The 22158-nt window shown below is 50.3% G+C and overlaps 2 protein-coding genes across 2 annotated transcripts; both read right to left on the bottom strand.

Moving 5' to 3' along the window:
- Positions 1-15828: 15828 nt before the first annotated feature.
- On the bottom strand, positions 15829-17118 carry FOXB2 (forkhead box B2). Its single transcript, XM_030292910.1, has one exon. The coding sequence runs from the start codon at positions 17116-17118 to the stop codon at positions 15829-15831; it is 1290 nt and encodes a 429-aa protein (XP_030148770.1).
- A 211-nt stretch (positions 17119-17329) lies between these two features.
- Positions 17330-18394, bottom strand: LOC115499062 (skin secretory protein xP2-like). Its single transcript, XM_030292801.1, has one exon. The coding sequence runs from the start codon at positions 18392-18394 to the stop codon at positions 17330-17332; it is 1065 nt and encodes a 354-aa protein (XP_030148661.1).
- Positions 18395-22158: the final 3764 nt, after the last annotated feature.

The raw sequence follows: 22158 nt of genomic DNA, 5'->3' as shown, positions 1-22158 counted from the left end.
ACAACCCAATGAGGTAGAAATTATCTGTGTATTTATTTTTGTTTGTTTTTTAGTTTATTTATTTTTATTTATTTTCAGAGAGAGAGGCAGAGGGAGAAAGAGAGAAAGAATCCCAAGCAGGCTCAATGCAGAGCCTGACAGGGGGCTCAATCTCACAACCCTGGAATCATGACCTGACCTGAAATTAAGAGTCGGACCCTCAACCAACTGAGCCCCCCAACCCCACGTCCCTGAAGCTAACAAACTTAATAAAGCAGTATCACTTGAAGTTAAGAGTTGGGGCTTGAGTTTCATTGCCTTGAGTTCCAGTCCTGCTACAATCATTAACTAGCTGTGTAACCTTGGAAAGAAAGTTGACTCTCTGATCTTCAGTATCTTTATCAGTAAAATAGGGATGGGATTTGGACTAGACTTACTGCTTTAGGTTATTCTGTGGATTAATGTTAGACCATAAATATTCAATCAATTGTTATCATTAAAGCACTTGAGGTAGTAAATTTTTAGATATGGGGTTCAAAGGTCAAGCCCTTCTCATTGTACCATGGTGCCTTTTGAATGATGTTCACAAAGACCACAATTTCTTATAGTGAGATGTCTAGGGTTAGAACTTTAAAATGATCTTTCTGGTTGATTTAAATCTGCTTCTGGAGCAAGTTGCCCATCTCCAGTTGGGACACCTGTTATGTCTTAAATTGAGCGCTTTCAATGGCTACAAGAATATGAGGTGGAGACCGTCAGCCTCACATAATTTCAGGTTGCAGGACATGGAATGGATATCAGGAGATACAAATCGAGTTGGACAAGAGAGAATTTACTTGTCTCTTTAGAAGTCAGCTTCAAAGGAGACTAGCTAAATGTAATTCTGTTACACACACCTACACACACACACACATTTAGTACATACTGTGTGGAAAACACAGTGCAGTGAGGAATATGAAGACTTCCATAAGGTTGAAGTCCATGCTATTCTACAGATTTATTTTGGCAGGAGAGCTAGTCACACACCCAGCCTAAATCAAGGCACACTGGGCCATAGATCTGACAACATGCTCTAAGAATGAGGAAAAGGGAGATTAATAACAGCGACCAGAGGGGGGCTCCTGGCTGGCTCAGTTGGTTGAGCATCCGACTCTTGATTCGGTTCAGGTCATGATCCTAGAGTCATGGAATCGAGCCTCACATGAACTTTTCCACACTGAGCGTGGAACCTAAGATTCTCAATCTCTCTCTCTCTCCACCCCCCCCCACCCCTCTCCCCCACTTGAGCTCTGTCTGAAAAAAAAAAAAAGTGAAAAAAAAAAAGAATAACAGAGATCAGAGGAGGGTAAATTGTTAAGACTTCTTGGAAAAAAGAAAGGAAATAGTGCGTTCCTACAATCAGTTAGGCACTATAATAGTTGGTTTTGAAGTTGGGTTTTGAAAGAAAGACAAAATTTAATAGTTGGATATAGAAGGAATTGAGAGGGGCGCCTGGGTGGCGCAGTCCGTTGAGCGTCCGACTTCAGCCAGGTCACGATCTCGCGGTCCGTGAGTTCGAGCCCCACGTCGGGCTATGGGCTGATGGCTCAGAGCCTGGAGCCTGCTTCCGATTCTGTGTCTCCCTCTCTCTCTGCCCCTCCCCTGTTCATGCTCTGTCTCTCTCTGTCCCAAAAATAAATAAACGTTGAAAAAAAAAATTAGAAGGAATTGAGAGCTAGCTTGAGAGAAATAGACCAAAAAAAAAAAAAAATATGTCTGGGGTGCAGAGAGCAGTTATGATTTATATGGCGCTTTGTTGGTCATCATCCTGGGTGAATCCACATTCTCACGGGGACTTTCAATTACGGTCAGTTTCAAGATTTGCCTTCTTGCCATGATATATTTCAAAATTTCATCATAAGTAATGTTCAAATCATTTCACAATTTTCCTTTTAATATGCTTCTAATACTTTCGAAACCAGGAAAAGTTACTTTTTAAGGAAATACTATATAATACCAAAATTAATTTTAAAGCCAGGAAATTGTTTCTATAAATATGGTTTTAAAATCAGCACGTGGCTTTGAAAAGTTGTAAGAAATATTGCCTGGATCTAGTGTTTTAAAAAAAATATTGTCCAAAACAATTTCCCCTTTTCAGCTGGCCTCCTTTATTAAATCATACTAATTTTTAGGAGCGGTTTTTTTTTCCCCCAATCTGTCTCCAGTTACTAAGAAACATTTCTCAATTGGTTTTTGAAAATAGGAATTTCAATTCTGATTGTCAACAAACTGGATTTTATTTATTGGTTAAATTAAACCTAATTAGGTAGGTATTCTTTGTCCAGTTTTACAGATGTGAAAACCAAAACACACAGAGTTTCAGAGACTTTTCAAAGCAGTTGAACACTGGATGAGAGCAGGGTGTGAATTTGGCTGCCTTGAGACCCAATCTTGGCTCCTTCACAAAGTAGTTAAATGACCTTGGCCAAGTAGCTGAATCTCTCTCTCCTAGCCATTTAAGCTTACTAGGATTTAGTTATCTAAGGTTTTGTTGTTGTTGTTGTTGTTGTTTAGAGCAGTTAGGCAGAGGGTCTCCACATTTGAATTTGTTACGTCGGGGATGGTGAGATGTATTAACTCAATTATTCTTCCTCTTCAACGAATCTTTAAGAACTTCCCATAAGTCAAGTATTATATCAGCAGAGAAAAGACGATAAAAAAGATATCTTTAGAAACTTTCAAAGTTTCCACACAAATTCGTATCAAGGCAGCCAAAAAGTAAGTAATGGGCCAACTTGTTTTCCAATTGATCTTGTGTGGACCCCACAATGCTGCAGTTTCTCTTGAGCTCCTCAAGAGCTATTTGGTTTCTAAAGCACTTGGATACTCTGTCAAAACTGCTATTTTGAAATTTATCTTTGCTGCTCTCATGAGAAAACTATACAGAAGTCCCCGAGGTGTGTTTGTTCCAACTTGCTATCGTTTGTGGGACATTCTTCGGGGCTTCAGGTCAGCCAGTATCTCTCCAGTGAAGAGCTCCGGCTTTGGCCACTCACGATTTACTTTTATTATCGTAACTAGTTTAAAAAGTCAATATCCTCATGTTACATCTATACGCAGAACTGTCAAATTCAGAAATTTCAAAAAACACTCTATATACCTTTGACCTACTCAATTAGTTTTGACCTTATATTTAATTGATTTGCTTTGCTCTCTAGCTTCCTACCTTCCCAGGATTTTTTGCTCTCTAGCCTCCTACCTTCCCTGGGTCATTTTTCTTCCTTGACTCTTAGTGAAGGTCAAACAGAGCAGTCTAGAGTAGTCTCATCCTGGGGAATTAGCTCCTGGACAGGGTCTGGCACACTGAGATCTCAGAACTTACCTGCGAACCGATGCTGCTTTTCAGAGCCGCATTGCTATGAAGTCCTGCAGAGAGAACACAAGGTTGTGTTACTGTAAATACGGGACATGTGTTAACAGTTTTATTTATAATGTTTATTTATTTTTGAGAGAGAGAGTGAGCAGGGAGGGGCAGAGAGAGAAGGAGAGAGAGAATCTCAAGCAGGTTCTACACTGTCAGCACAGAGCCCAACGCAGGGCTGGAACTCAGGAACCGTGAGATCATGGCCTGAGCGGAAATCAAGAGTCAGACGCTTAACCGACTGAGCCACCCGGGCGCCCCCAACAGTTTTATTTAAAACTTTTTGTAATGTTTATTTATTTCTGAGACAGAGTGAGATGGAGCACGAGTGGGGGAGGGGCAGAGAGAGAGGGAGACACAGAATCCGAAAGAGGCTCCAGGTTCTGAGCTGTCGGCACAGAACCCAATGCGGGGCTCCAACCCACAAACCGCGAGATCATGACCTGAGTGGAAGCCCGACTGACGCTCAACCAACTGAGCCACCCAGGCGCCCCAGGCAACAGATTTATTTTAAAAGAGTGTATTTTATCACTTCTAAAAGGAATACATTTTTCCTGTTTTTCTTAGTTGGTACATACTAGCAAATCTATGCCTATGCATATTGTTTCGTATTATAAATTTGAACCTGAACATTCTCCTCCAAGCTACCCTGCACTTATTTTGTACATATCTTTGTCAGGGGAGACAAGCTTCTGCTTCAGACTGTCAGGTCCTTGCGGGCAGATGCATCAAAATCCAGTCAGGGGACAGAAAGCATTCCAGTTCTTTTCACAAGGAGAATTTAATGTAACGAATAGTTAACTGGATGTAAAGATGTTAACAGCTGAAGGCGGGGACAGAGAATTCTAAACTATCACAGATGTAGCAACTGCAGAAAGCAGCTTCCGCCCCTAGGCTGGAGAGTACAAAGGGAAGAAGTTGGAATTATTAACACTCAGAAACTCCGAGGTGATCCCCCATGAAGCTGAAGGTCAGAACCCAGAAAGCACCTGCTAACTGGTGCTGGGGTCTCTGAGATGGGGTGGGAAATGAGGTTGGTTCTTCAAAGGCTGGGAAAACTTCCAACTGGGTTCAGTTGCTGCTATAGGAAGACACTGCCAGGTGAAGAAGTTTTGCCTGCATGATGCTTCCAGGAATCACAAGCGGAAAGGGAACCCCTGAAGGAACAAGCAGAAAGGAGCAAATCCCTTTTCTTTTTTCCACCCTTGCTAACCGCCACCAGAGCCCCATATTACCAGGACCCAGTATATAACCAGCGGGCAAAGCCGAAATGCGGTTTGCAAAGTCCCAGCTCCGGCATCACGGAGTTGGAAAGGGCACGCTTGGAGATGAGAGACAATAGGTTAATAGTTGGTGCAGTGGGGAACATATCTTACCGTCAGCACCTGGCATAGTTCCTACATTACCACATTGAATAAATGCTTGTAGGATGAAGTTGTGCAGATAGATTTAAAAAATGTGATTAACATTTTTTTTTCAATGTTTATTTATTTTTGAGAGACAGAGCACAAGCAGGGAAGGGGCAGAAAGAGAGGGAGACACAGAATCCAAAGCAGGCTCCAGGCACTGAGCCTTCAGCACAGAGCCTGACGTGGGGCTCGAACTCACGAACCGTGAGATCATGGCCTGAGCCAAAGTCGGATGCTTAACAGACTGAGCCACCCAGGAGCTCCAAAAAAAAAAAAAAAAAATGTGATTTTAATAGCTTAACATCTTAATTCCTCAGTCTTCATGTAGGAAAAGAAGTTGATAGACCACTTCCACGGTCGAAGGTGAAATCCCAATGATTACAGTCTACAAAGAGAGAAACAGAATCAAATGGTCCCTCATTAAGAAGTTAATGGGAATTGGGAGTGGTGGGAGTAGAATGAAGGGCAAAGTAAGTAGCCAGAGAGGAGGGGGAGATCAAAAAGACCCAGAGTCAAAACGAAGCAAACCATAAGACTAGTCTGGATGGCAAAGACACCCAGTGAGAAATTCCTGGTAGAGAGACAGTAGAAACACTTTTAGAAATAATCAATATTTAAATTCAATGAAGTAAGGTAAGCGCAAACCTTCAAGGCATTAGTATTTGCTCTCGTGCCTTGCCGGGGACACCTGGAGTGTTGGCAACTAAAAGGGCAGTGTGCTTTTACACTGAGATGATCCTCAAAGTAAACCAGGTCTCTGGGAGCTGGCCTTTTAAGTTAGACACAACTAAGAGCGACAATGCCTGTCTCCCTTCTACACATTCTAAAGCCACTGACTAAAAGTCCCCAGAGAATAGGGGTGTGAATCTGTCACAGGACATTCGAGGAGGCTGCGGAAAATTTCATGAACTCTCTAGGACCAGAGGGAACCCTAGCTCAAGTCCTGGTAACAGTTGTTTTGTTAGAATGCACACCACTTGGGGCACCTGGGGGGCTCAGCCGATTGAGCGTCAGCCTCTTGATTTAGGCTCAGGTCGTGGTTTCCGGGGCTCTTGGGTACAAGCCCCACATTGGCATCTGCTCACATGTGGAGCCTGCTTGGGATTCTCCCTCTCCTCTCTCTCTGCCCCTCCCCTGCTGGGGCTCTGTCTCCTTCAAAATAAATAAAAACAAAACAAAAAAGAATGCACGCTATTTAGTGCCTCAGTCCTGAGAACCAAAGCATTTTTATAAGTATTTGGCTTGAATGGCTCCATTTTTAGGCAGTGTGAGTTCACTAAATTCATGCATCATTTGAACATCTTCACGAACTCCATTCTGCAAGGTGTAGATCTAAGCCTGCATACGTATAAAACCTATCGGAACAGGGGCACCTGGGTGGCTCAGTAGGTTAAGCGTCCGACTTCGGCTCAGGTCATGAACTCACAGTTTGGGGGCCCGAGCCCCACATCTGGGTCTGTGCTGACAGCTCAGAGCCTGGAGCCTGATTTGGATTCTGTGTCTCCCTCTCTCTGTACCCCTCCCCCATTCTCTCTCTCTCTCTCTCTTAAAAAATAAACATAAAAACATTTTTAAAAAGCTATCAGAATAAAATTCAGAATAAAGCCTATCTCCCCTATATAAAACAGTGGGCATAAAAATACCTCAGGGGGCGCCTGGGTGGCTCAGTCAGTTGAGTCTCCAACTCTTGGTTTCTGCTCAGGTCATGATCGTACGGTTCGTGAGTTTGAGCCCTGCTTTGGGCTCCATGCTGACAGTGCAGAGCCTGCTTGGGATTCTCTCTCCCCCCTCTCTTTCTGTCCCTCTCTCGCTCATGCTCACATGCTCTCTCTCTCTCAAAATAAACAAACTTAAAAAAAAATACCTATGACGCATGAAGCATCATGGGAAAGCATGGTCTGCGAACATAATTGCACCACATTAAGGAAGTGAAGTAACAGTTCCTTAAACCCATCGGGTAAAATGCCTTTGTGAAGGGGTTGACTTATGATGTAAAGGGGAGAATAGAAAGAAGACCCCTGACTTCTAGCTCCGGTGTTTACTAACTTGCTTTTCGAGTAGCTGCTGCCTCAGCTGCCTCTGACGAAGTAAGAAGATTGCTGCTTTCCAATCTGACTATTCTGTCTTTATGTGACTTACAGCAGGGAGGCTCGAACTCTGGAGTTTTTCTGTTTCCCTTGTGCGTTATTATTTTTTTTTTTTTATTTGAGAGAGCAAGCACGCACCCAAATGGGGGAGAAGGGCAGACAGAGAGAAAGAGAGAGAATCTCAAGCAATCTCCGCGCTGCATCCCACGACTGTGGGATCATGACTCCCGCTGAAATCAACAGGCCCCCTTCCCTCGAGCGTTAGTAGAAAATACTCAGACATCTGGGAAAGCGATGGGTAGATCTGATAGACACCAGGGAGTTTTTGAGAGAAAAAAGAGATCTCAACTCATGCCTTTTCTGTGATGTTCAAAGTTATTTGGGTATCTCTGATGGACTGAGATGGTTGTAACTGAGGTCAACTGATGGAAAACAAAACAAATCTCTGTTAGCACGGAACTTCTCAAGGGTGTGATCTGGGGCCCAGCAAAATCATTACCACCTGGTAGCTCATTAGAAATGTATAATCTCAGGCTCCGCTTCACACCTGCTGAATCAGAATCTTTGGAGGTGGGGCCCAGCGGAGGGGGGCCCAGGTGACTCACATGCGCCTCAAGTTTGAGAAGCAGCGTTAGCGGGTTGATTTGACTTTACAGATTTTTCTTTGTCAGGTGGGAGTAACCAGGCCTGAGTCAGCTTGGGATCCCCTGGCAGGGGAGAAAGAAGATGTTTTTCAGTAATAACTGGGGTGAAAGTTAAACAGTTTTGTATATCGAAGACATAGGATGTTATTTTGTCCTCTAAGCTGGTAAAGCAAGATATATTTGATTATACTTTGGTTCTCTAACTCTCTTGGGTTAAAAACCCAGTCTCGTAATTTTAACAGTTTTAGTTCTCCGGTGTAACTTATTTAAAAAAAAAAAAACCTAAATCTCAATGATCTGTGGCTATTTTTGGAGGTAATCAGGCTTCTGGCCTAACAGTTGAGGCCTGTTTAATCTTCTGAAAACGTGCATATTCTGGATGGTTACAGACTTGTATTTTTCATTAAAAAAAATTTAATCTTTATGCCCAACATGGGGCTCGAACTCACCACCCCAAGATCAAGATGCTCTACTGACTGAGCCATCCAGGCAACCCAGACTTTTGCATTTTTTTTTTTTTTTGAAAAGAAACGATTTCAGTGTAAACAGGGAAGACAATGCAGTTTTACTTGGACTAGCACTAATAGTATCTAAAGCGTTCCTCTTGAAAACACTGGCACGACACAAAAATTTGCCAACTAGGAAAAAGGAAAATTACATTACTGTTCTGGAAAACTGTATCTTATTTTTCATTTGGGAGGAAATACCTAAGCTAGCAGAATGTATTTACTTAGCATTCATTATCTGCCTAGTTTCTTTTTAAATATAATTTATTGTCAAATTGGTTTTCATACAACACCCAGGGCTCATCCCAGCAAGTGCCCTCCTCCCTGCCCATCACCCACTTTCCCCTCTCCCCCACCCTCCATCTACCCTTAGTTTGTTCTCGGTCCTTAAGAACCTCTTATGGTTTGCCTCCCTCCCTATCTGCCTAGTATCAAAAAGAGTTTGAGGCTACCACAAAATTTCATGCAACGCGAAAGATGAAAACAGAGGACGCTGATAGGAAAGGCAACACGGGAACGTGAGATTTGGGGTGGCTGGTTGGCTCAGTCAGAAGAGCATTTGACTCTTGATCTTGGGGTTTTGAGTTTGAGCCCCATGATGGGTGTGTACAGATTATTAAAAGAGAAAGTGAGATATATTCTTTAGCAAGCCCTCTTTGTAATTTCAACCCTTTCACACTTTCCTATTCTAGCTTTATGGGACAGCAATTCTCACAAAACTCTCGGAGGGTCAAAACTTAAAGTGACAGCCTCCCACCAGAGGGGTCTGCAGTGAGAAGTCTTGTCAAAGGCACAGCAGGAAGACAGCAAGGTGTGTGGTTCCATCTTCTCTGCCACTCTTTGTCTTTAAAATCCATTTTAGGGGCGCCTGGGTGGCGCAGTCGGTTAAGCGTCCGACTTCAGCCAGGTCACGATCTCGCGGTCCGTGAGTTCGAGCCCCGCGTCGGGCTCTGGGCTGATGGCTCAGAGCCTGGAGCCTGTTTCCGATTCTGTGTCTCCCTCTCTCTCTGCCCCTCGCCCGTTCATGCTCTGTCTCTCTCTGTCCCAAAAATAAATAAACGTTGAAAAAAAAAATTTAAAATCCATTTTAATCAGTCCGTTCATCACCCCTCCCCCATATTTAGGGTGCTACATTAAAAAATAATAATTTAAATTTTGTTGAAATTGTAGTTGCACTGGCTGGATAGATCTTTAAGTAATCTTTCCCCTGGTTATAAGAGTAAAACATGACCAGGAGCACCTGGGTGGCTCATCATTAAGCGTCTGACTCTTGATTTCGGCTCAGGTCATGATCTCTCGGTTTTTGAGATTGAACCCCGCGTTGGGCTCTGCGCTGACAGTGCTGAGCCTGCTTGGGATTCTCTGTCTCTCCTTCTCTCTCTGCCTACCCCACCCCCCCACCCTCCCCTGTGTGCACATTCTCAATCTCTCCCTCTCTCAAGAATAAATACACTTAAAAAATGGAAAAAAATATATAAAAGGAAAACATGATCAGTGTATGTAGACAATTCAAAACCACCTAGAACATGTGGAAAACAAGAAAATAAGATGACTTACGATTTCACCCATCTGAAGGTCGCACTGTTAATATTTGGTGCATAAACATTGTCTATATGAGTAAAATTTCATAAGCATTATTTGTGGTGGCTGCATGATATTGCATAATATATAAATAGCATAATTTGTTTAAACCTTTCCCTCTGGGGATACAGGTTACATACCTATAAAATAAGTTGCAAAACTTATGACAAAATTCATGTCACAGAATTCTCACCTGGGATAAATTCTTAGACTAAAGCCTCGTCTTTTTAGTCAATAAATGAGGCTGCCACTTAGTTGTTTAATTCCCTGTCCTCTCTAGCTGGGCAACATTTTTAAGAGAAGACGAATATTGTTTTTAAGCCAAGATCACTTCAGGTAAGTAGTGTTATAGGTGCATACATTGAAAGAATTGATTATAGTTTCCTGAGAGAAAACTAATGCAGTATTAGGTCAGAAAACTGTGTGTGTATATATAAATATAAATATGTATATATATATTTGGTTTGTCAGTATTAGATGGTTACATCTGCCTCTCTCTCTGCTTCTTTCCTCACTTCCTTCCTCTCTCCCTCCCCCAACCCCTTTCCCTCCCCCCCTTTTTTCATCTGTGTGTTTCAGGGTTGTGGATCCTTTCTGGAATGAATCTAGTTCAGCTGGGCCTGGACTCCAGCTCTCCAGCTCCTTTCTTACTAAGTGTTCATCCACGGTAATAGTAAAAACACGCTGTCTGTGAAGGTGCTGACAGGGGCTGGAGGTCACTCAGATGGGAAAGCTTATTTCAATGCAGTTTTTAAATGATGCCACAATATTGAGATCTGTGACTTACAAGCAAAGCTTGGGTGTCTCTTGCACACAAAAGACCTGTTCTTTGTGGCAGGAAAGAACTATTTGTATCAAACTAGGCATAATCCAAACGTCTTCTTAGCAGTAGTCTATTAAAAATATTTTCATGCATCACCGGTTTAGCTTTTCTGAAATTTTTTGATAATTTCATAAAATCCTTTTTTAATAAGGCATTCTCTGCAGGGTTCTTCAGTCTAAAGAAATGTTACTATGATAATACAACTATAGTTCGCAGAAGCTTTATTTTCTGCTTAATGATATATGTGCATATCATGTGACTGTGTTGTAGATCATATGAATATATTATAGTTTAAGGCTCAGAATTTGAATTTCATGGACCATGCTAAAATTCAATAAAGCTACATTTGGATGCAAGGGGGAAAGAGCAACATATGGCTTAAATTTTCCTTAAAATACACGGGGGATAGTTAAGGGGGAAAAGTGCTTGGGACAGAGTACATCTGGAGTTTTGCCAAACTCATACCATTTAAACAATGGTTTAAGACTGAATTGAAATCCCAAGCAGATCTCTTCAATCTCCCCCAAAGGGTATAAGGTAGCATTTCAGCTTTGACAGATAAAGTTAATGAAAATATTTTCAATGAGCAAAATGAAAATGTTGGACTTGAAGAAACCGTTTTGCTCTTTGGAATTCAAGGACTTCCCACCTCCACTTGAATCCTCACTTTGCCTTTTTAACTACAGAGAGGTTATCACTGGCTTTTGAAACTGTTTCTTTACTCTCCCATTTCCAATACCAACCCCCCCCCGCACCCCCCCTCCCCCTCCCCCCCCCAATCATAGGCACCCGGTCCCATTAACACGACTAGCACTTCAAACACTTGCCACATCATCCAAGCCTGAATATGCCCCCAAACTACCCTTTCTGCCCATTTCATAGTCAGGTACCATGAACAATGAGAATCCTTATCCAGTGGAGGAACCAAATCCCACTACAGTTTACCAGGATCTCTCTATGATTTTATGCATATCAGAAATGGCGAAATTGTCCGTGTATGGCATTTAAAGAAACCTGGTGGCTTTGAGAATCACTGTTTCTTCTCCTAAGGCATGCTGTGTCCATACTCTTCTGGAGTCTTTCTGTACCAGGGCCAAGCAGGCAAATGTCACCTTTGAGTCCCAGGAGGAGATGTGTTGATCACCTCCCAACCCCCCCAGTGCAAAGATGCTTGGGGCTCAGCAGTACCACTGCCAGATAACTGGCTCTGATTCCTCTGGACGCTACCAGCCCTCCTTCCTGGCTGGACTAATGCCAGTCTACTTAAGGAGATAATTGACCACAAGCCAGCCTGACTGACAGGCTTCCTAAGTGCCAGATGCCAACTGTGCCCATCCTGGCCTCTGCAAGAGAGCCTGTTCTCAAGACTGCAGCTAAAACAGGCTTGTCCTCCCTGGGCCCTTAGCTCTTGCCTCAGCTTCCCGAGCAAATATAATCAAATGGATGATTCCAAGTTGTTTTCCTCCCACCTATATTGCAAAGGTATCTACACCGAAATCTTTCTCTTCTCTCATTGCTTCTTCCCATCTTGCTTAGGGTGCCATGCATTCAGGTAAGTGGGACACAGGCTAAACAAACACATTCTTTTCTATCATCCTGGAAACCAAGAATGCAAGTTCACTTTCTCTCCCCTAGGACTTAGCATACTGGGAGTGATTTTATTGAATGCATGAACTGAAATGGTCATAAATTTTTAAGTGTCTCTGCTTGCCTCTCATTTCTACCTAGAATTTACTTTCCCTCTATCCCGACCTGTTGCTAGAGAGAGAATACTGTGAGATCAGGTGCAATCATGTACTCAGTGGAGAGGGTTACCAGAATATCACTATCAATTTATAATTAGCTTTAATAGTTCTCTATACACTTTGAGTATCACCAGGACAATACTTTTTTTTAATAGCTTGACCCCATACACATGTTTAAAATAAACACTGAATCAGGTTCCAATGTCTTTGAATAGATTTTTTTTTTTTTTTTTTTTTTTTTTGGCACATAGGTATGAAAATCTGATTCTGGTGATGAGCAGTCAGCTTCAGGGCTGGGGTCTTCCCAGTCCTGGTATCTCACAGATCTGCCCAGATTAATCTTGCCAGGTTCCTGGCATGGGAATGGGGTGGTGGTTGCTTAAAGGGATAAAGCCCCACACAAGCTAGTTACAGTTAGACTGTAGACCCCATCTTAGTTAAGAGGGGTCTTCAGGATAGTATTGGTATCCAGGGCTTTAGCTGGGATCTCCCTTGTGATCAGAATTTTGGCAGACACCCCTCCATGTAAATTTTTTATTTACATGAATTTAATTCCCATGTTCTCCACTCTCAATGCCCTGCATTGCTTCCTTTGGGTTCCTGGATCTCCTCCTGGATAAAAACTTGAGTTGACTCATCTGTAAGTTCACTTTGCCTTCCCTTCTCCTTTCTCTCTTTGCTTCTAGCAAAAGCAAAACAAAACAGTGTCTTCCACCCAGAGGTAGGAGGGAATGTGCCAAGAGGGTCCAGGAAAACTATGAGGATCAATTATTCATCCATTCCTTTCACTGTGGCCCACAGGCTCCTTTCTTCTCGGGAGGGGCTGTCGCTTAGCCAGCTCTCTGGGTGCTAAAGGACAATTTGGGTCACAGTCCTTTCCTGGAAGTGCCCTTTCCTGGGCTCCGCTAAAAAGCACACTTTTGGGGCGGGTGGACAAGAAAGAAGCGGTATTCTTTTGAACAAACCCTTGGGATCTAGTGTCCCCCTTCTTGGAGCCAACTGACTCATCCAAACCAGAGGGTCCAAACCCAGGATGTCTAGGCACCAACTCACCCAGAGGAGAACAAAGAAACCAGACTCCCAAGCCTTTCCAAATCTGTGACCCCCATGTCAGTGTCCCCTCTTCTTTTCTTTCAACAGCATCAGACTAGTGTAGAGGAAAACTGCAGAGAACCTTCCAGAGTCTCAAGTTGAAAGGATAGGGGATACACTGGAATTGTTTCAGCCCTCAAGGAGGCAGTGACCTAAGCCTGCTTCCCAGACCAAAACTAGCTGCACGCTTCGATCGATGCAAGTTATACATAAGGGATGTGTGGAAATACCTATTTGAAGATGTAGCCACCCCAGCCCCCACCCCCCGCGCCCGCTCCCCGGCTCCGGTGTCATTACTTTGTGCAGGTCTTGTTGGCCCTTTTTCTGATGAAAGGTTAGAGGACGCTTCCGTTGGGCCTGGCTGGGCAGAGGGAAGTCGGTTCCAGATGGAGCCCTGTTCGAGGCTGGAGAGCAGAGGACCTGCGGCGGCTTTCCCGGCCCCAGATGGGTCGCCCTCACCCGGCCGGGCCGCCTGGCCAGCTCCCCGCGCAGCTCTGCGGCCGCTTCCGCCCGCAAGTTCCCTCCGGGGGTTGGAGGACTGCGGAGCCTCAGGCTCTAGCGGGCCTGGCGCTGGGCAGCTCCGGGCTCCAGGCTGCGGTCGCCTCCGCGGCCCCGCTCGCGGAGGACGCGGCCCGGAGCAGGTGCGCAACAGGTCTTCCCAGGCCGCGGTGGCTGGGCCCGCGCTCCTCGTTTATGTGGGCCGCGGTGGCAGTGGCAGTGAGTGACCCGACTTCCCAGCCCCGGGTCGGCCCCCCAGACTTAAGGGCGCCTACCCAAGGGTACGGAGTCCCAGGCCGTGGCCCGCCCTCGGAGAGGCCCTCAGAAAAGGGAAAGGGTGTCGGGCGTTGGTGACCGTGTATTGATACGAACCTCAAGAGGGAACAAACAATTCACTGTTGCAAGTTTTTGCTAATCGGGTCTCCAGCACTGAGGTGGGCTAGAGCTCCGGAAACCAGGATCAGGATGGGTCGAATAGGAGGTAATTGCGCCAACGGATACAAGGAGCAGTGGAGGAAACATGTCCTTGCTGGCGGCTCTCCGTGAACTCACTCCTATGAAGCTTTGAAGTTAAGAAATAAAGGGAAGGGGGGAGGGTGTGTAAAGCCCCCTGACCGCCCAGTGGACACTCAAACTGCCGCCTCCTCTCTTGAGAAGCGAAACACCTTCACACCCGCAGCGGCAGATCCAGAGAGAAGCTTTAATGGAAAACACCGCGTACAACACTGGCAGACAGGAACTTGTCACAAAGTCACAACCCGAACGCGGCGCGGACGCAAGCCAAAGGTGACTCGGAGGTCAAGGGCAGCTGCCTCCTCCCTACCCGCCCCCCTTCGTTCCCAAAAGTTTGTTGCGAGTAAAGTGCTATTCCTGGGGCTCAAAAAGGGGGGAAGGGACGACAGCGCGGCAAGTTTCTTTTCCATTCGCGAACTGAAACTGAAGAATTTCGCCTAAAAGACGGACGCGCCCCATCAGCACGCAGAATACCAAATCGCAGAGCGCAAAAGGGACTGGGTCATCCTCTCGCGTCCTTCCGGCGGCTGGAAGGAAACCGCCAGGAGACGCTCCTGGAAGCGTTAAGAGCAACTGTGTCGGGTGATGGGGCATTCTTGCATTCATGTTTAGAGGAACAAAATCCCTCGGTGCAAGTGATGTTTTTTCTTTAAAATCCCAAAGGGAACGGATCGTGGGAATTAACATTATTTTGGGGCTCCTAAACGGCCTCGTCCGATTGATACACAAACGAATTGCAGGTAGAAAGCCGCCTTCATTGTCTCTCTTTGGTTGTGTTTCCCCGAACTTTACTTTTGGAATCTGAGGCTTTGCTCTTTAAGCCGCTGCCATTCTGTTTTGTGCAAACTAATTGCTTTAGCCATTCCTTCTATCCTTCTCGACCCCGGGTCAGAGCCAAGAAACTGAACTGTTTCCCAAGATCCTTCGTGGAGTTCCCGCTGCCTTCCCAAAGCGACTTAAGTCACGACACTGTGTCCTCGCCCATTTAACTGACCAGGAAGATAACGATATGAAAACGCTCTCTCTTATCCTTCTTAAATAAAACGAGATTTCCTTAGCGAATAGCAGTTTTGTCTTGGATGTTCAGGAAAGGCCGCTGCCCGGGGTGAGAAACTTGGTGGCTGAGGTCTGTATTAAGCGTCATTCTCTGTTGGATTTCTCCCGGGGAGGTTGAACTCCACCAGCTTCTCCCAGGAATAGGGGTCTAAATCCATTTCCAATTTGCCAGCGACTGAAGCTTCCCCAAATTCCTTCGCTCCCTCCCCCCATAACTTATTAACTTCCAATATTAATCACAATAGAAAACTCTTACCTGAAAATTGGCTTTCATTAATCTGATTGTACAACATAGTATAAACACAGACACCATAAGTGTTATATTTATTCAACCACTGGAGAATCCACTTTCGGGTTTGTCCGTTCGAAGACCTTCCTTTGCCGCAAAGGCTCAGGCTCCCCAGCTCTGCCCAGCCTCAGGGCGCCCTCTCCCTCCCGGGCAGCCCAGGACCCGGAGTCCCTGCACGCTTTCGCCTCCCCCGCCCGCCAGGTCCCCTAGGAGTGCACCAGCACCGAGTGCAGGGAGCTGCCCTTGCTCTCTGCCGCAGTCGGGGCGGTGGGCTCCAGCAGGGAGGCGGCGGGAGAGGCCGCAGCCGCAGGGCACACGGTGGACGGCGCCGGCGGCTGCTGCGCGGCCGCGGGGACAGTGAGCGTCGGAGGCAGCGCGGCCACCGGCGGCAGCGAGGGGGTGGGCTTGATGGGCACCGGCACGGCAGGCAGGCTCTGGCTTGCCGAATGGCACAGGGCCTTGACCGGCACCCCGAAGGCCCCGTACTCCGGGCCCACGGGGACCCCCGCGGCGGCGGCGGCGGCGGCGGCCGCGGCCACCGAATCCATGACGCCCACGTGCGGCCACACGGAGCTGACGACGTTGCCGAGCTGACCTGGCACGGGGTAACCCAGGTGGTGCATGACCGACGCCAAGGGCAGCCCGCCGGCCTGCAGCACGCCCTTGTAGTCCCGGCTGATGATGTTCTCGATGGCGAACGGGTGCTTGAAGCCCGACGTGGACGCGGCCGCGGCCGCGGCGGCCGCGGCGGCGGAGCCCAACCCGTAGGGCGGGAACTGCGACAGGCGCCCCACGCTCCCCACCGCCGCGGCCGCCGCGGCCGCCGCGGCCGCCGCCACCGCCGCCGCCTCCTGCATCTTGCCCGGGTGGGACGGTGGCTGGGGCTGCGACTGCTGGGGCGGCTGCTGCGCGGGCTGCGACGAGAGGTGCGGCGGCGGCTGCGGGGCTGGAGGCGGCTGCTGATGGAAGTAATGCACCATGTGCGGCGGCGGCGGGGGCGGCGGCTGGGGCGGGTGGTGGTGATGGTGGTGGTGCGCGGCCGCGTGGTGGTGGTGGTGGTGGTGGTGGTGGTGCGGGTGGTGCGGGTGAAGGTGCCCTCCGGGCCCGGCGCCCGGCGCGCCCTTGGTGCTTCCCGCGTGCAGGTGAGTGTGTTCGGCGCGCAGCACCTTGAAGCGCTTTCGGCGCCGCAGGAAGCTGCCGTTCTCGAACATGTCGCCGCAGTCGGGATGCAGCGCCCAGAAGCTGCCCTTGCCGGGCTGGTCCGGCCGCCGCGGGATCTTGATGAAGCAGTCGTTGAAGGAGAGGTTGTGGCGCAGGCTGTTCTGCCAACGCTGCGTGTGCTCGCGGTAGTAGGGGAAGCGCTCCATGATGAACTTGTAGATGTCGCTCAGCGGCAGCATCTTCTCGGCGGAGTGCTGGATGGCCATGGCGGTCAGCGAGATGTACGAGTAGGGCGGCTTTTGGTCGCTGTACGAGCTCTTCCCCGGCCGCGGCATCGCCCCCGGCGCCTCTACCGCCCTCCGGCCCCCGCTGGACGGCAGTGTGGCTCGGCACCCGGTAGCGGGGGCCTGGCGGTCTCCACTAACCCCCGCTCGGCCCGCCCAGCCTCGCCACCCCGCCCTCTCTGCCCCCAGACCCTCTCGCCGTCTCTCTCCTGCCTTCTGCCAGCTGCTTGGGGGGGCTCCGCGCCTGCCCTCCTGGGCCCGCTCAGCTCTCCGCCGCTCGCCAACTTCTGGCCGGACGGTGGCCGACCCGCGCGCAGAGTGGCGGGCGGGGCGCGCCAGCTCCCCGGCCACACTCTCTCGGCGCCTCCCCCCAGGTGGTCAGAGGCCGAGCGCCGGAGCCGGCGGCGGAGGCGTGGGCAGGGCAGGGTGCCCTTCCGGCCTCCTCTTGGCTTTTTTTCTCGGTCCGAGGGAAGCCCGGGCCCAGCGGGCTGGGAGGAAGGACGGGACGGGCGGGACTCTGGCCCTTTAAATCCGAGTTGGCGCTCGTGCTCCCGGAGGCCGGGGCGGCGAGACTCCCAGCGCCCGGAGGCTGCCCCCCGGCCGGGCACCTAGCCAGCCCGCCCCGGAGTTGCGGTTTTCCTGGAGGGGAGAGGCGAGGTAAGGAGAAGGAAGCTCGGCTCTGGGCAGCCCGCGGCTCCCGGTTCTCCGGCGGCTCGCGGCGGAGCGGGGGAGAGAGCTGTAGGTGGTCGCTGGGGGCGGGGTGGGGGCGGGAAAGTTTGGTCTCTGCAGCAGCCGCGCGGCCGGGCTCCGCGGCGGGGCGGGGGCGCTGGACGCGGGGCGCGCGCTGCGGGCCCGAGGGGGCGGCTGCGAAGGCCCGGAGGATGCGAGGCCGGCCTCGGTCCGCCCAGCCGTCCGCGCCGCAGCTGCCGCCGCTCTCCCGGGCCAGTCTCGAGCTGGAGAGGAGGCGGCGGCGGCTGTGGCAGCGACGCGCTCTCCTGGCTGCGTTTTGTAATGGTCCCCGAGACGCCGGAGACCCCCGCGGCTCGCGCTTCGAGACTATCACATGACCGAGGCTGAGGGACTCTGCCGCCGCCGCGTCTCTCGCTGAAGAAGGGGCACGAAGGCGCCGCGCCCCCGCCCCCTCCTCCGCCTCTGTTCCGGCTCCCCCACCCGCAGCGTTCACCGCCCGCCGGGAGGGGCAGGGAGCGCAGGCTGTTCGCGGGGAGGGGTGCAGCGCCCGGTGCGGTCTCCGCTGCTGCACCCCACCAGCGTCGCGACGCCTGGCAATGGGGGGACAGGACTCAGCTTCCTCTCTCCTCTCCTGCATCCCCCTTCTGTCCCCGCCCTTTCATTCTCCCCTTCCCACCTACCTGCTCTGAACTTCTTGTTCCTTACCCTACCTTTCTCCTGGACTGGCCATTCTCTGGGCCAAGTTCAGGGCACCGTGGCCTCAAGGTCTCTTCTCTGCAAGAAATCCCAATGCCCAGAGGGTTGGAGGGAAAAGCTAATGAGGAGGAGAGCCAGGGGCATTTTCGTCAGATGCCAGCTTCATCACAATTTCCTTGCTCACGAACCGCATGTGAGGCCCGGTGATCGGCGTCAGGTACAGGGACGCAGGAGACGGCTCTTCGCGTTCCAAGACCGCGGTCTGGAGGGAGAGAGAGACTGTAACGAGGACATTAGGATAGATAGATAGAGCTGGGTGGATTGAGGCCCCACCGCGCTTCTTAGGAGCAGGTGGATGGGACAGAGTGAGGCATTCTTCTGGGGTGGTGACGTCTGAGTTGGGGCCAGAAGTTGAGAGCTCACACGTCCCATCACCAGAGTGAGTCCTGACTGCGCGATCTTTGGTATTCTTAGTACGTTGAGGGGAAGCGAGATAATTAGGATTAAATAGGAAGTCAAAGTGATCAGTCCACAGGGCCCTGGTGTGACCTGTGAGAGAAAGCTGGGTGAGCCGCAGCGGGGAGGCCCCGGTGCCTGCAGGGGCCCAAGAAGCTGGTTCCTGCTCAGCACTCACCCGCACACCCGTAGGCGAATCCCAAATGACTGCAGGGAAGTTATAGTCTGGTTTTGGCTGCCTTTGCCTTTTGGGAGGAAAAGCAGAGTTTAGGGGGAAAAATATACCTTCTTCCTGTCTCTGAGCCTCAATTTCATTATTTGTGAAATGAAATGTCTCAAGTTGGAAGTTTCACGGGTCCTTCCAGTTCTACCATTTGAGGAGAAAACAGCAATTAGGGACGGTGTCTCACTGGGTTTTTAATGTCTTCTTTTCCGTGCCTAAGCCCGAAGGCAGAAAGCTGTCGGCCCAAACTGCTTGGGAGATTTCTCCTTGCCGTCCAGCCTTGGTGACAGCAGGTCCCCCGTTTTTAACTTCCGACTTTTGGTGAGCTGCCCCAGGGCAGGACCAGAGGCTATCTGCCTGTCGGGTGCTTCCTCTGGTCGTAGGAGTGAGACGAGTGGGGCAGATTGGTAATTTATCTTTAGTCAGGAGCTAGATTTCCAGCTAGTGCTATTTGACCAGTTGGTACTAGGCCGGCAGACGTTTTGGAACCCGCGTTAAGGCGAAGAGTGCAAGAGAACCCGCGGGGAAAAGAGCAGCCTCGTGGCCGGCCCTAAGAAGAGGAGGTGGTCACAGGGGAGGATGCTTTCGCTGTCACTCCGTGCCGGGATCTTTCCTCCCCCTATGGAGTTTCTGCGGGATGTTTAGTCCACTGAGGCAGTTTAAGGAGCCAAGCAGCAGCCGGCCTCCTGGGCACGCGAAGCCACGGAGGAATTCCGTGGATGCCTACAGTTAAAGCGAGAACTAAAGCCGGGGAGGCCCCTTCTCCCTTGCCCGACATGGTGCGAGAACAGCCCAGTCCAGGCCCAATAGCCGTGCAGAGGCCGCTGTCGGCAGCTCTTCAGGTCCTGCCCTTGCACGCAGAGCGGCCAAAGGCATCTTTTGTTGACGTCTTGTGAGAGTTTATTTACGGAGGGCTCCTGGAAAAGCAGCGCCTCCTGTTTGGGAGCAGCTCTGGGGCGTCCCCGTTGGGCCAGTGGGCTCCCTGCTGTCTGGGGACAAAGAGAGTGGAGGGGCCCTTCAAGCGCGCGCGCGGGGGCAAGCCTTAGGTGCGCGTAACCTGAACACTAAAGCCGCGAGCTGGGCGCTCACCGGGGTGAGCTCGTCCCAGACCCGGGTCGCCACCTCGGGCTCGGTCCTGGAGGGCGCGAGCCAAGTGGCCAGCGCCTTCGGCCTCAGCGAGCCAACTGCGTTCAGCTGGCGGAGCGGTTCCGCGCCACCTGGACCAAGGCAGAGCCGCGAAGGTGGGTGGAGCGAAGCACCCCAAGCCTCGAGCCCCCGCGTAGCGGGTGGCCTGGGCAAGGGTAGAAAGTGCTCCCCGACACTGAGGCCCCAGCGGGCCGCCGCAGCCCGGGCTGCGGTTGCAGCGAAGAGCTCAGACCGGGAGCGCGAGACATGTGTCCATTTTCGAGGGGAGCCGGCTGCGGCCGCCGCAGAGTATTCTGGGGGATTCTCGGCGTGGCGCAGGGCCCGGCTGGCGAACTCCGGCCGCGGTGGGGGTGCGCGCTCTCCTTCTCTTTCCCTCCTTCCCGCGAGGTTGATTTCATTCCGGCAAGTTTTGCAGTTTTTGCAGGCGTGCAGCAGCAGCGGAGGGGGCGGTACGCGCGCGCTCCAGCTGCCTGCAGACCCCCGTTCAAGGAAAACAGATCGTGTAACCACACTGGCACCAACCAGTCGGTTTCAAGTTTCCGCGAGTATTTTTTTTCTTTTTTCCTTCAAACAACCCCTACACTATACAAATATTGGCTGGCGCTGAGGACCCTGGCAGGCAGATCATTGCCCCGGGCTTAGTGTAATTATCTCAGGCGTATTTGGTTTACCCCTTAGGCAATTGTTGGCGACGCTTTGCTAGGAAGAGGGACTCCATGCAAGGTTTTATTGCGTTTAATTGGCTCTATGGAGGGGAGTAAAAATTTGCCAGAAAAAGATGTGGAACTTTAGGAGCGACTATTTATTCATTCTCTCCTTTCTATCTTTCCCCCCTCCCTCACCCCTGCCCCCCAGCCCCGAAAGGTCCCTCGCACTCCTCAGCCTGGATCTAGGCCAAGCGGTCCCAAAGCTTCGGAGGACAGCTGTGCCCAGCGTGAGGAGGAGCGCAGGTCGTCGACGGGGCTAAGACTGTGTGCAAGAGTAGGATGAAGGTAAAGGTTCGTGTGTTCATCTCGCTTTTCACGGGCTCTCTTTACCCACTGACCTTTGACTTGGGGGAACGTTGCCCGGGTTAGTTACTTTGGGGATTCTTCACTGTTCGGGCCTTTTCTCTGTCACCCCATCCGGCCTCTCGCCTGACCCCCCTGACCCCTCTGCCCATACCTTTCCCAGCCTCAAGGTGGAAGAGGGTGGAAGGAGGCGGGTCCTGAATTCAAGACACGTGGTTTCCAGCCTCAGCTCTGGCATCACCTCCAGTATAACCTGGAGGCGTCGTTTCCTTGGCTTTGGGCTTTATTTTCTTCCCGGGAAATGTGCCGGAGTCAGAACTGCGCCTTCCAAGGCTCGGCGCTCCAAGGAGCTGAGGTTGTGACCTCGATGGGCGGTGTGTCCGGGGCTCAGTCCTGGGAGTTTAGGACTCGTGCAGCTTGCGACTCGGGGTGGGGGGGGGGGGGGGGCAGCGCCGCCCTTCCCCCACCCGCAGCGAACTGGGAATCCGTTGTCGCTAGCGTCGACACTCGGCTCGCAGCCTCGTGAAGTGCACCCCTCCCCACCAACGTTTCTGAGCAGTTGCGCCCCTGCGCCTGGCCTGAAGGAGCCTGGGGCACAGGTGTTGCTTAGCGCCTCCTTGTATTTGTGCTTGGAGGCTTAATTTGCCTTTCCCAAATTTCTCCCATTCCCCGCGAATGCAAGGCAGAAGTGAGGACGGTGAGCCTGGGGGTATTTATTTTTTAGGGGAAAAAAAAACACAAAAAAGAACTGGCCTTGAATTTATTAGATGGAACTGGAGACCCATTGTCACCACCTACTGTGTGACTGCCTCCTCCCTGGGCCTCAGTTCCCTCTTCTGTAAAATGGCCATAACCCTGTTACTTTATGGT

The sequence above is a fragment of the Lynx canadensis genome, chromosome D4 (genome assembly GCF_007474595.2).
Source record: "Lynx canadensis isolate LIC74 chromosome D4, mLynCan4.pri.v2, whole genome shotgun sequence".
Classification (NCBI taxonomy): Eukaryota; Metazoa; Chordata; class Mammalia; order Carnivora; family Felidae; genus Lynx; species Lynx canadensis.
The sequence above is the reverse complement of the archived record's forward strand: the minus strand, read 5'-3'. Positions and strand labels throughout refer to the sequence as shown.

What these genes read in the sequence shown, in the direction of transcription:
- FOXB2 (XM_030292910.1), bottom strand. Translation starts at nt 17,118, where the DNA reads ATGCCGCGGCCGGGGAAGAGCTCGTACAGCGACCAAAAGCCGCCCTAC.
- LOC115499062 (XM_030292801.1), bottom strand. Translation starts at nt 18,394, where the DNA reads ATGCAGGAGAGGAGAGAGGAAGCTGAGTCCTGTCCCCCCATTGCCAGG.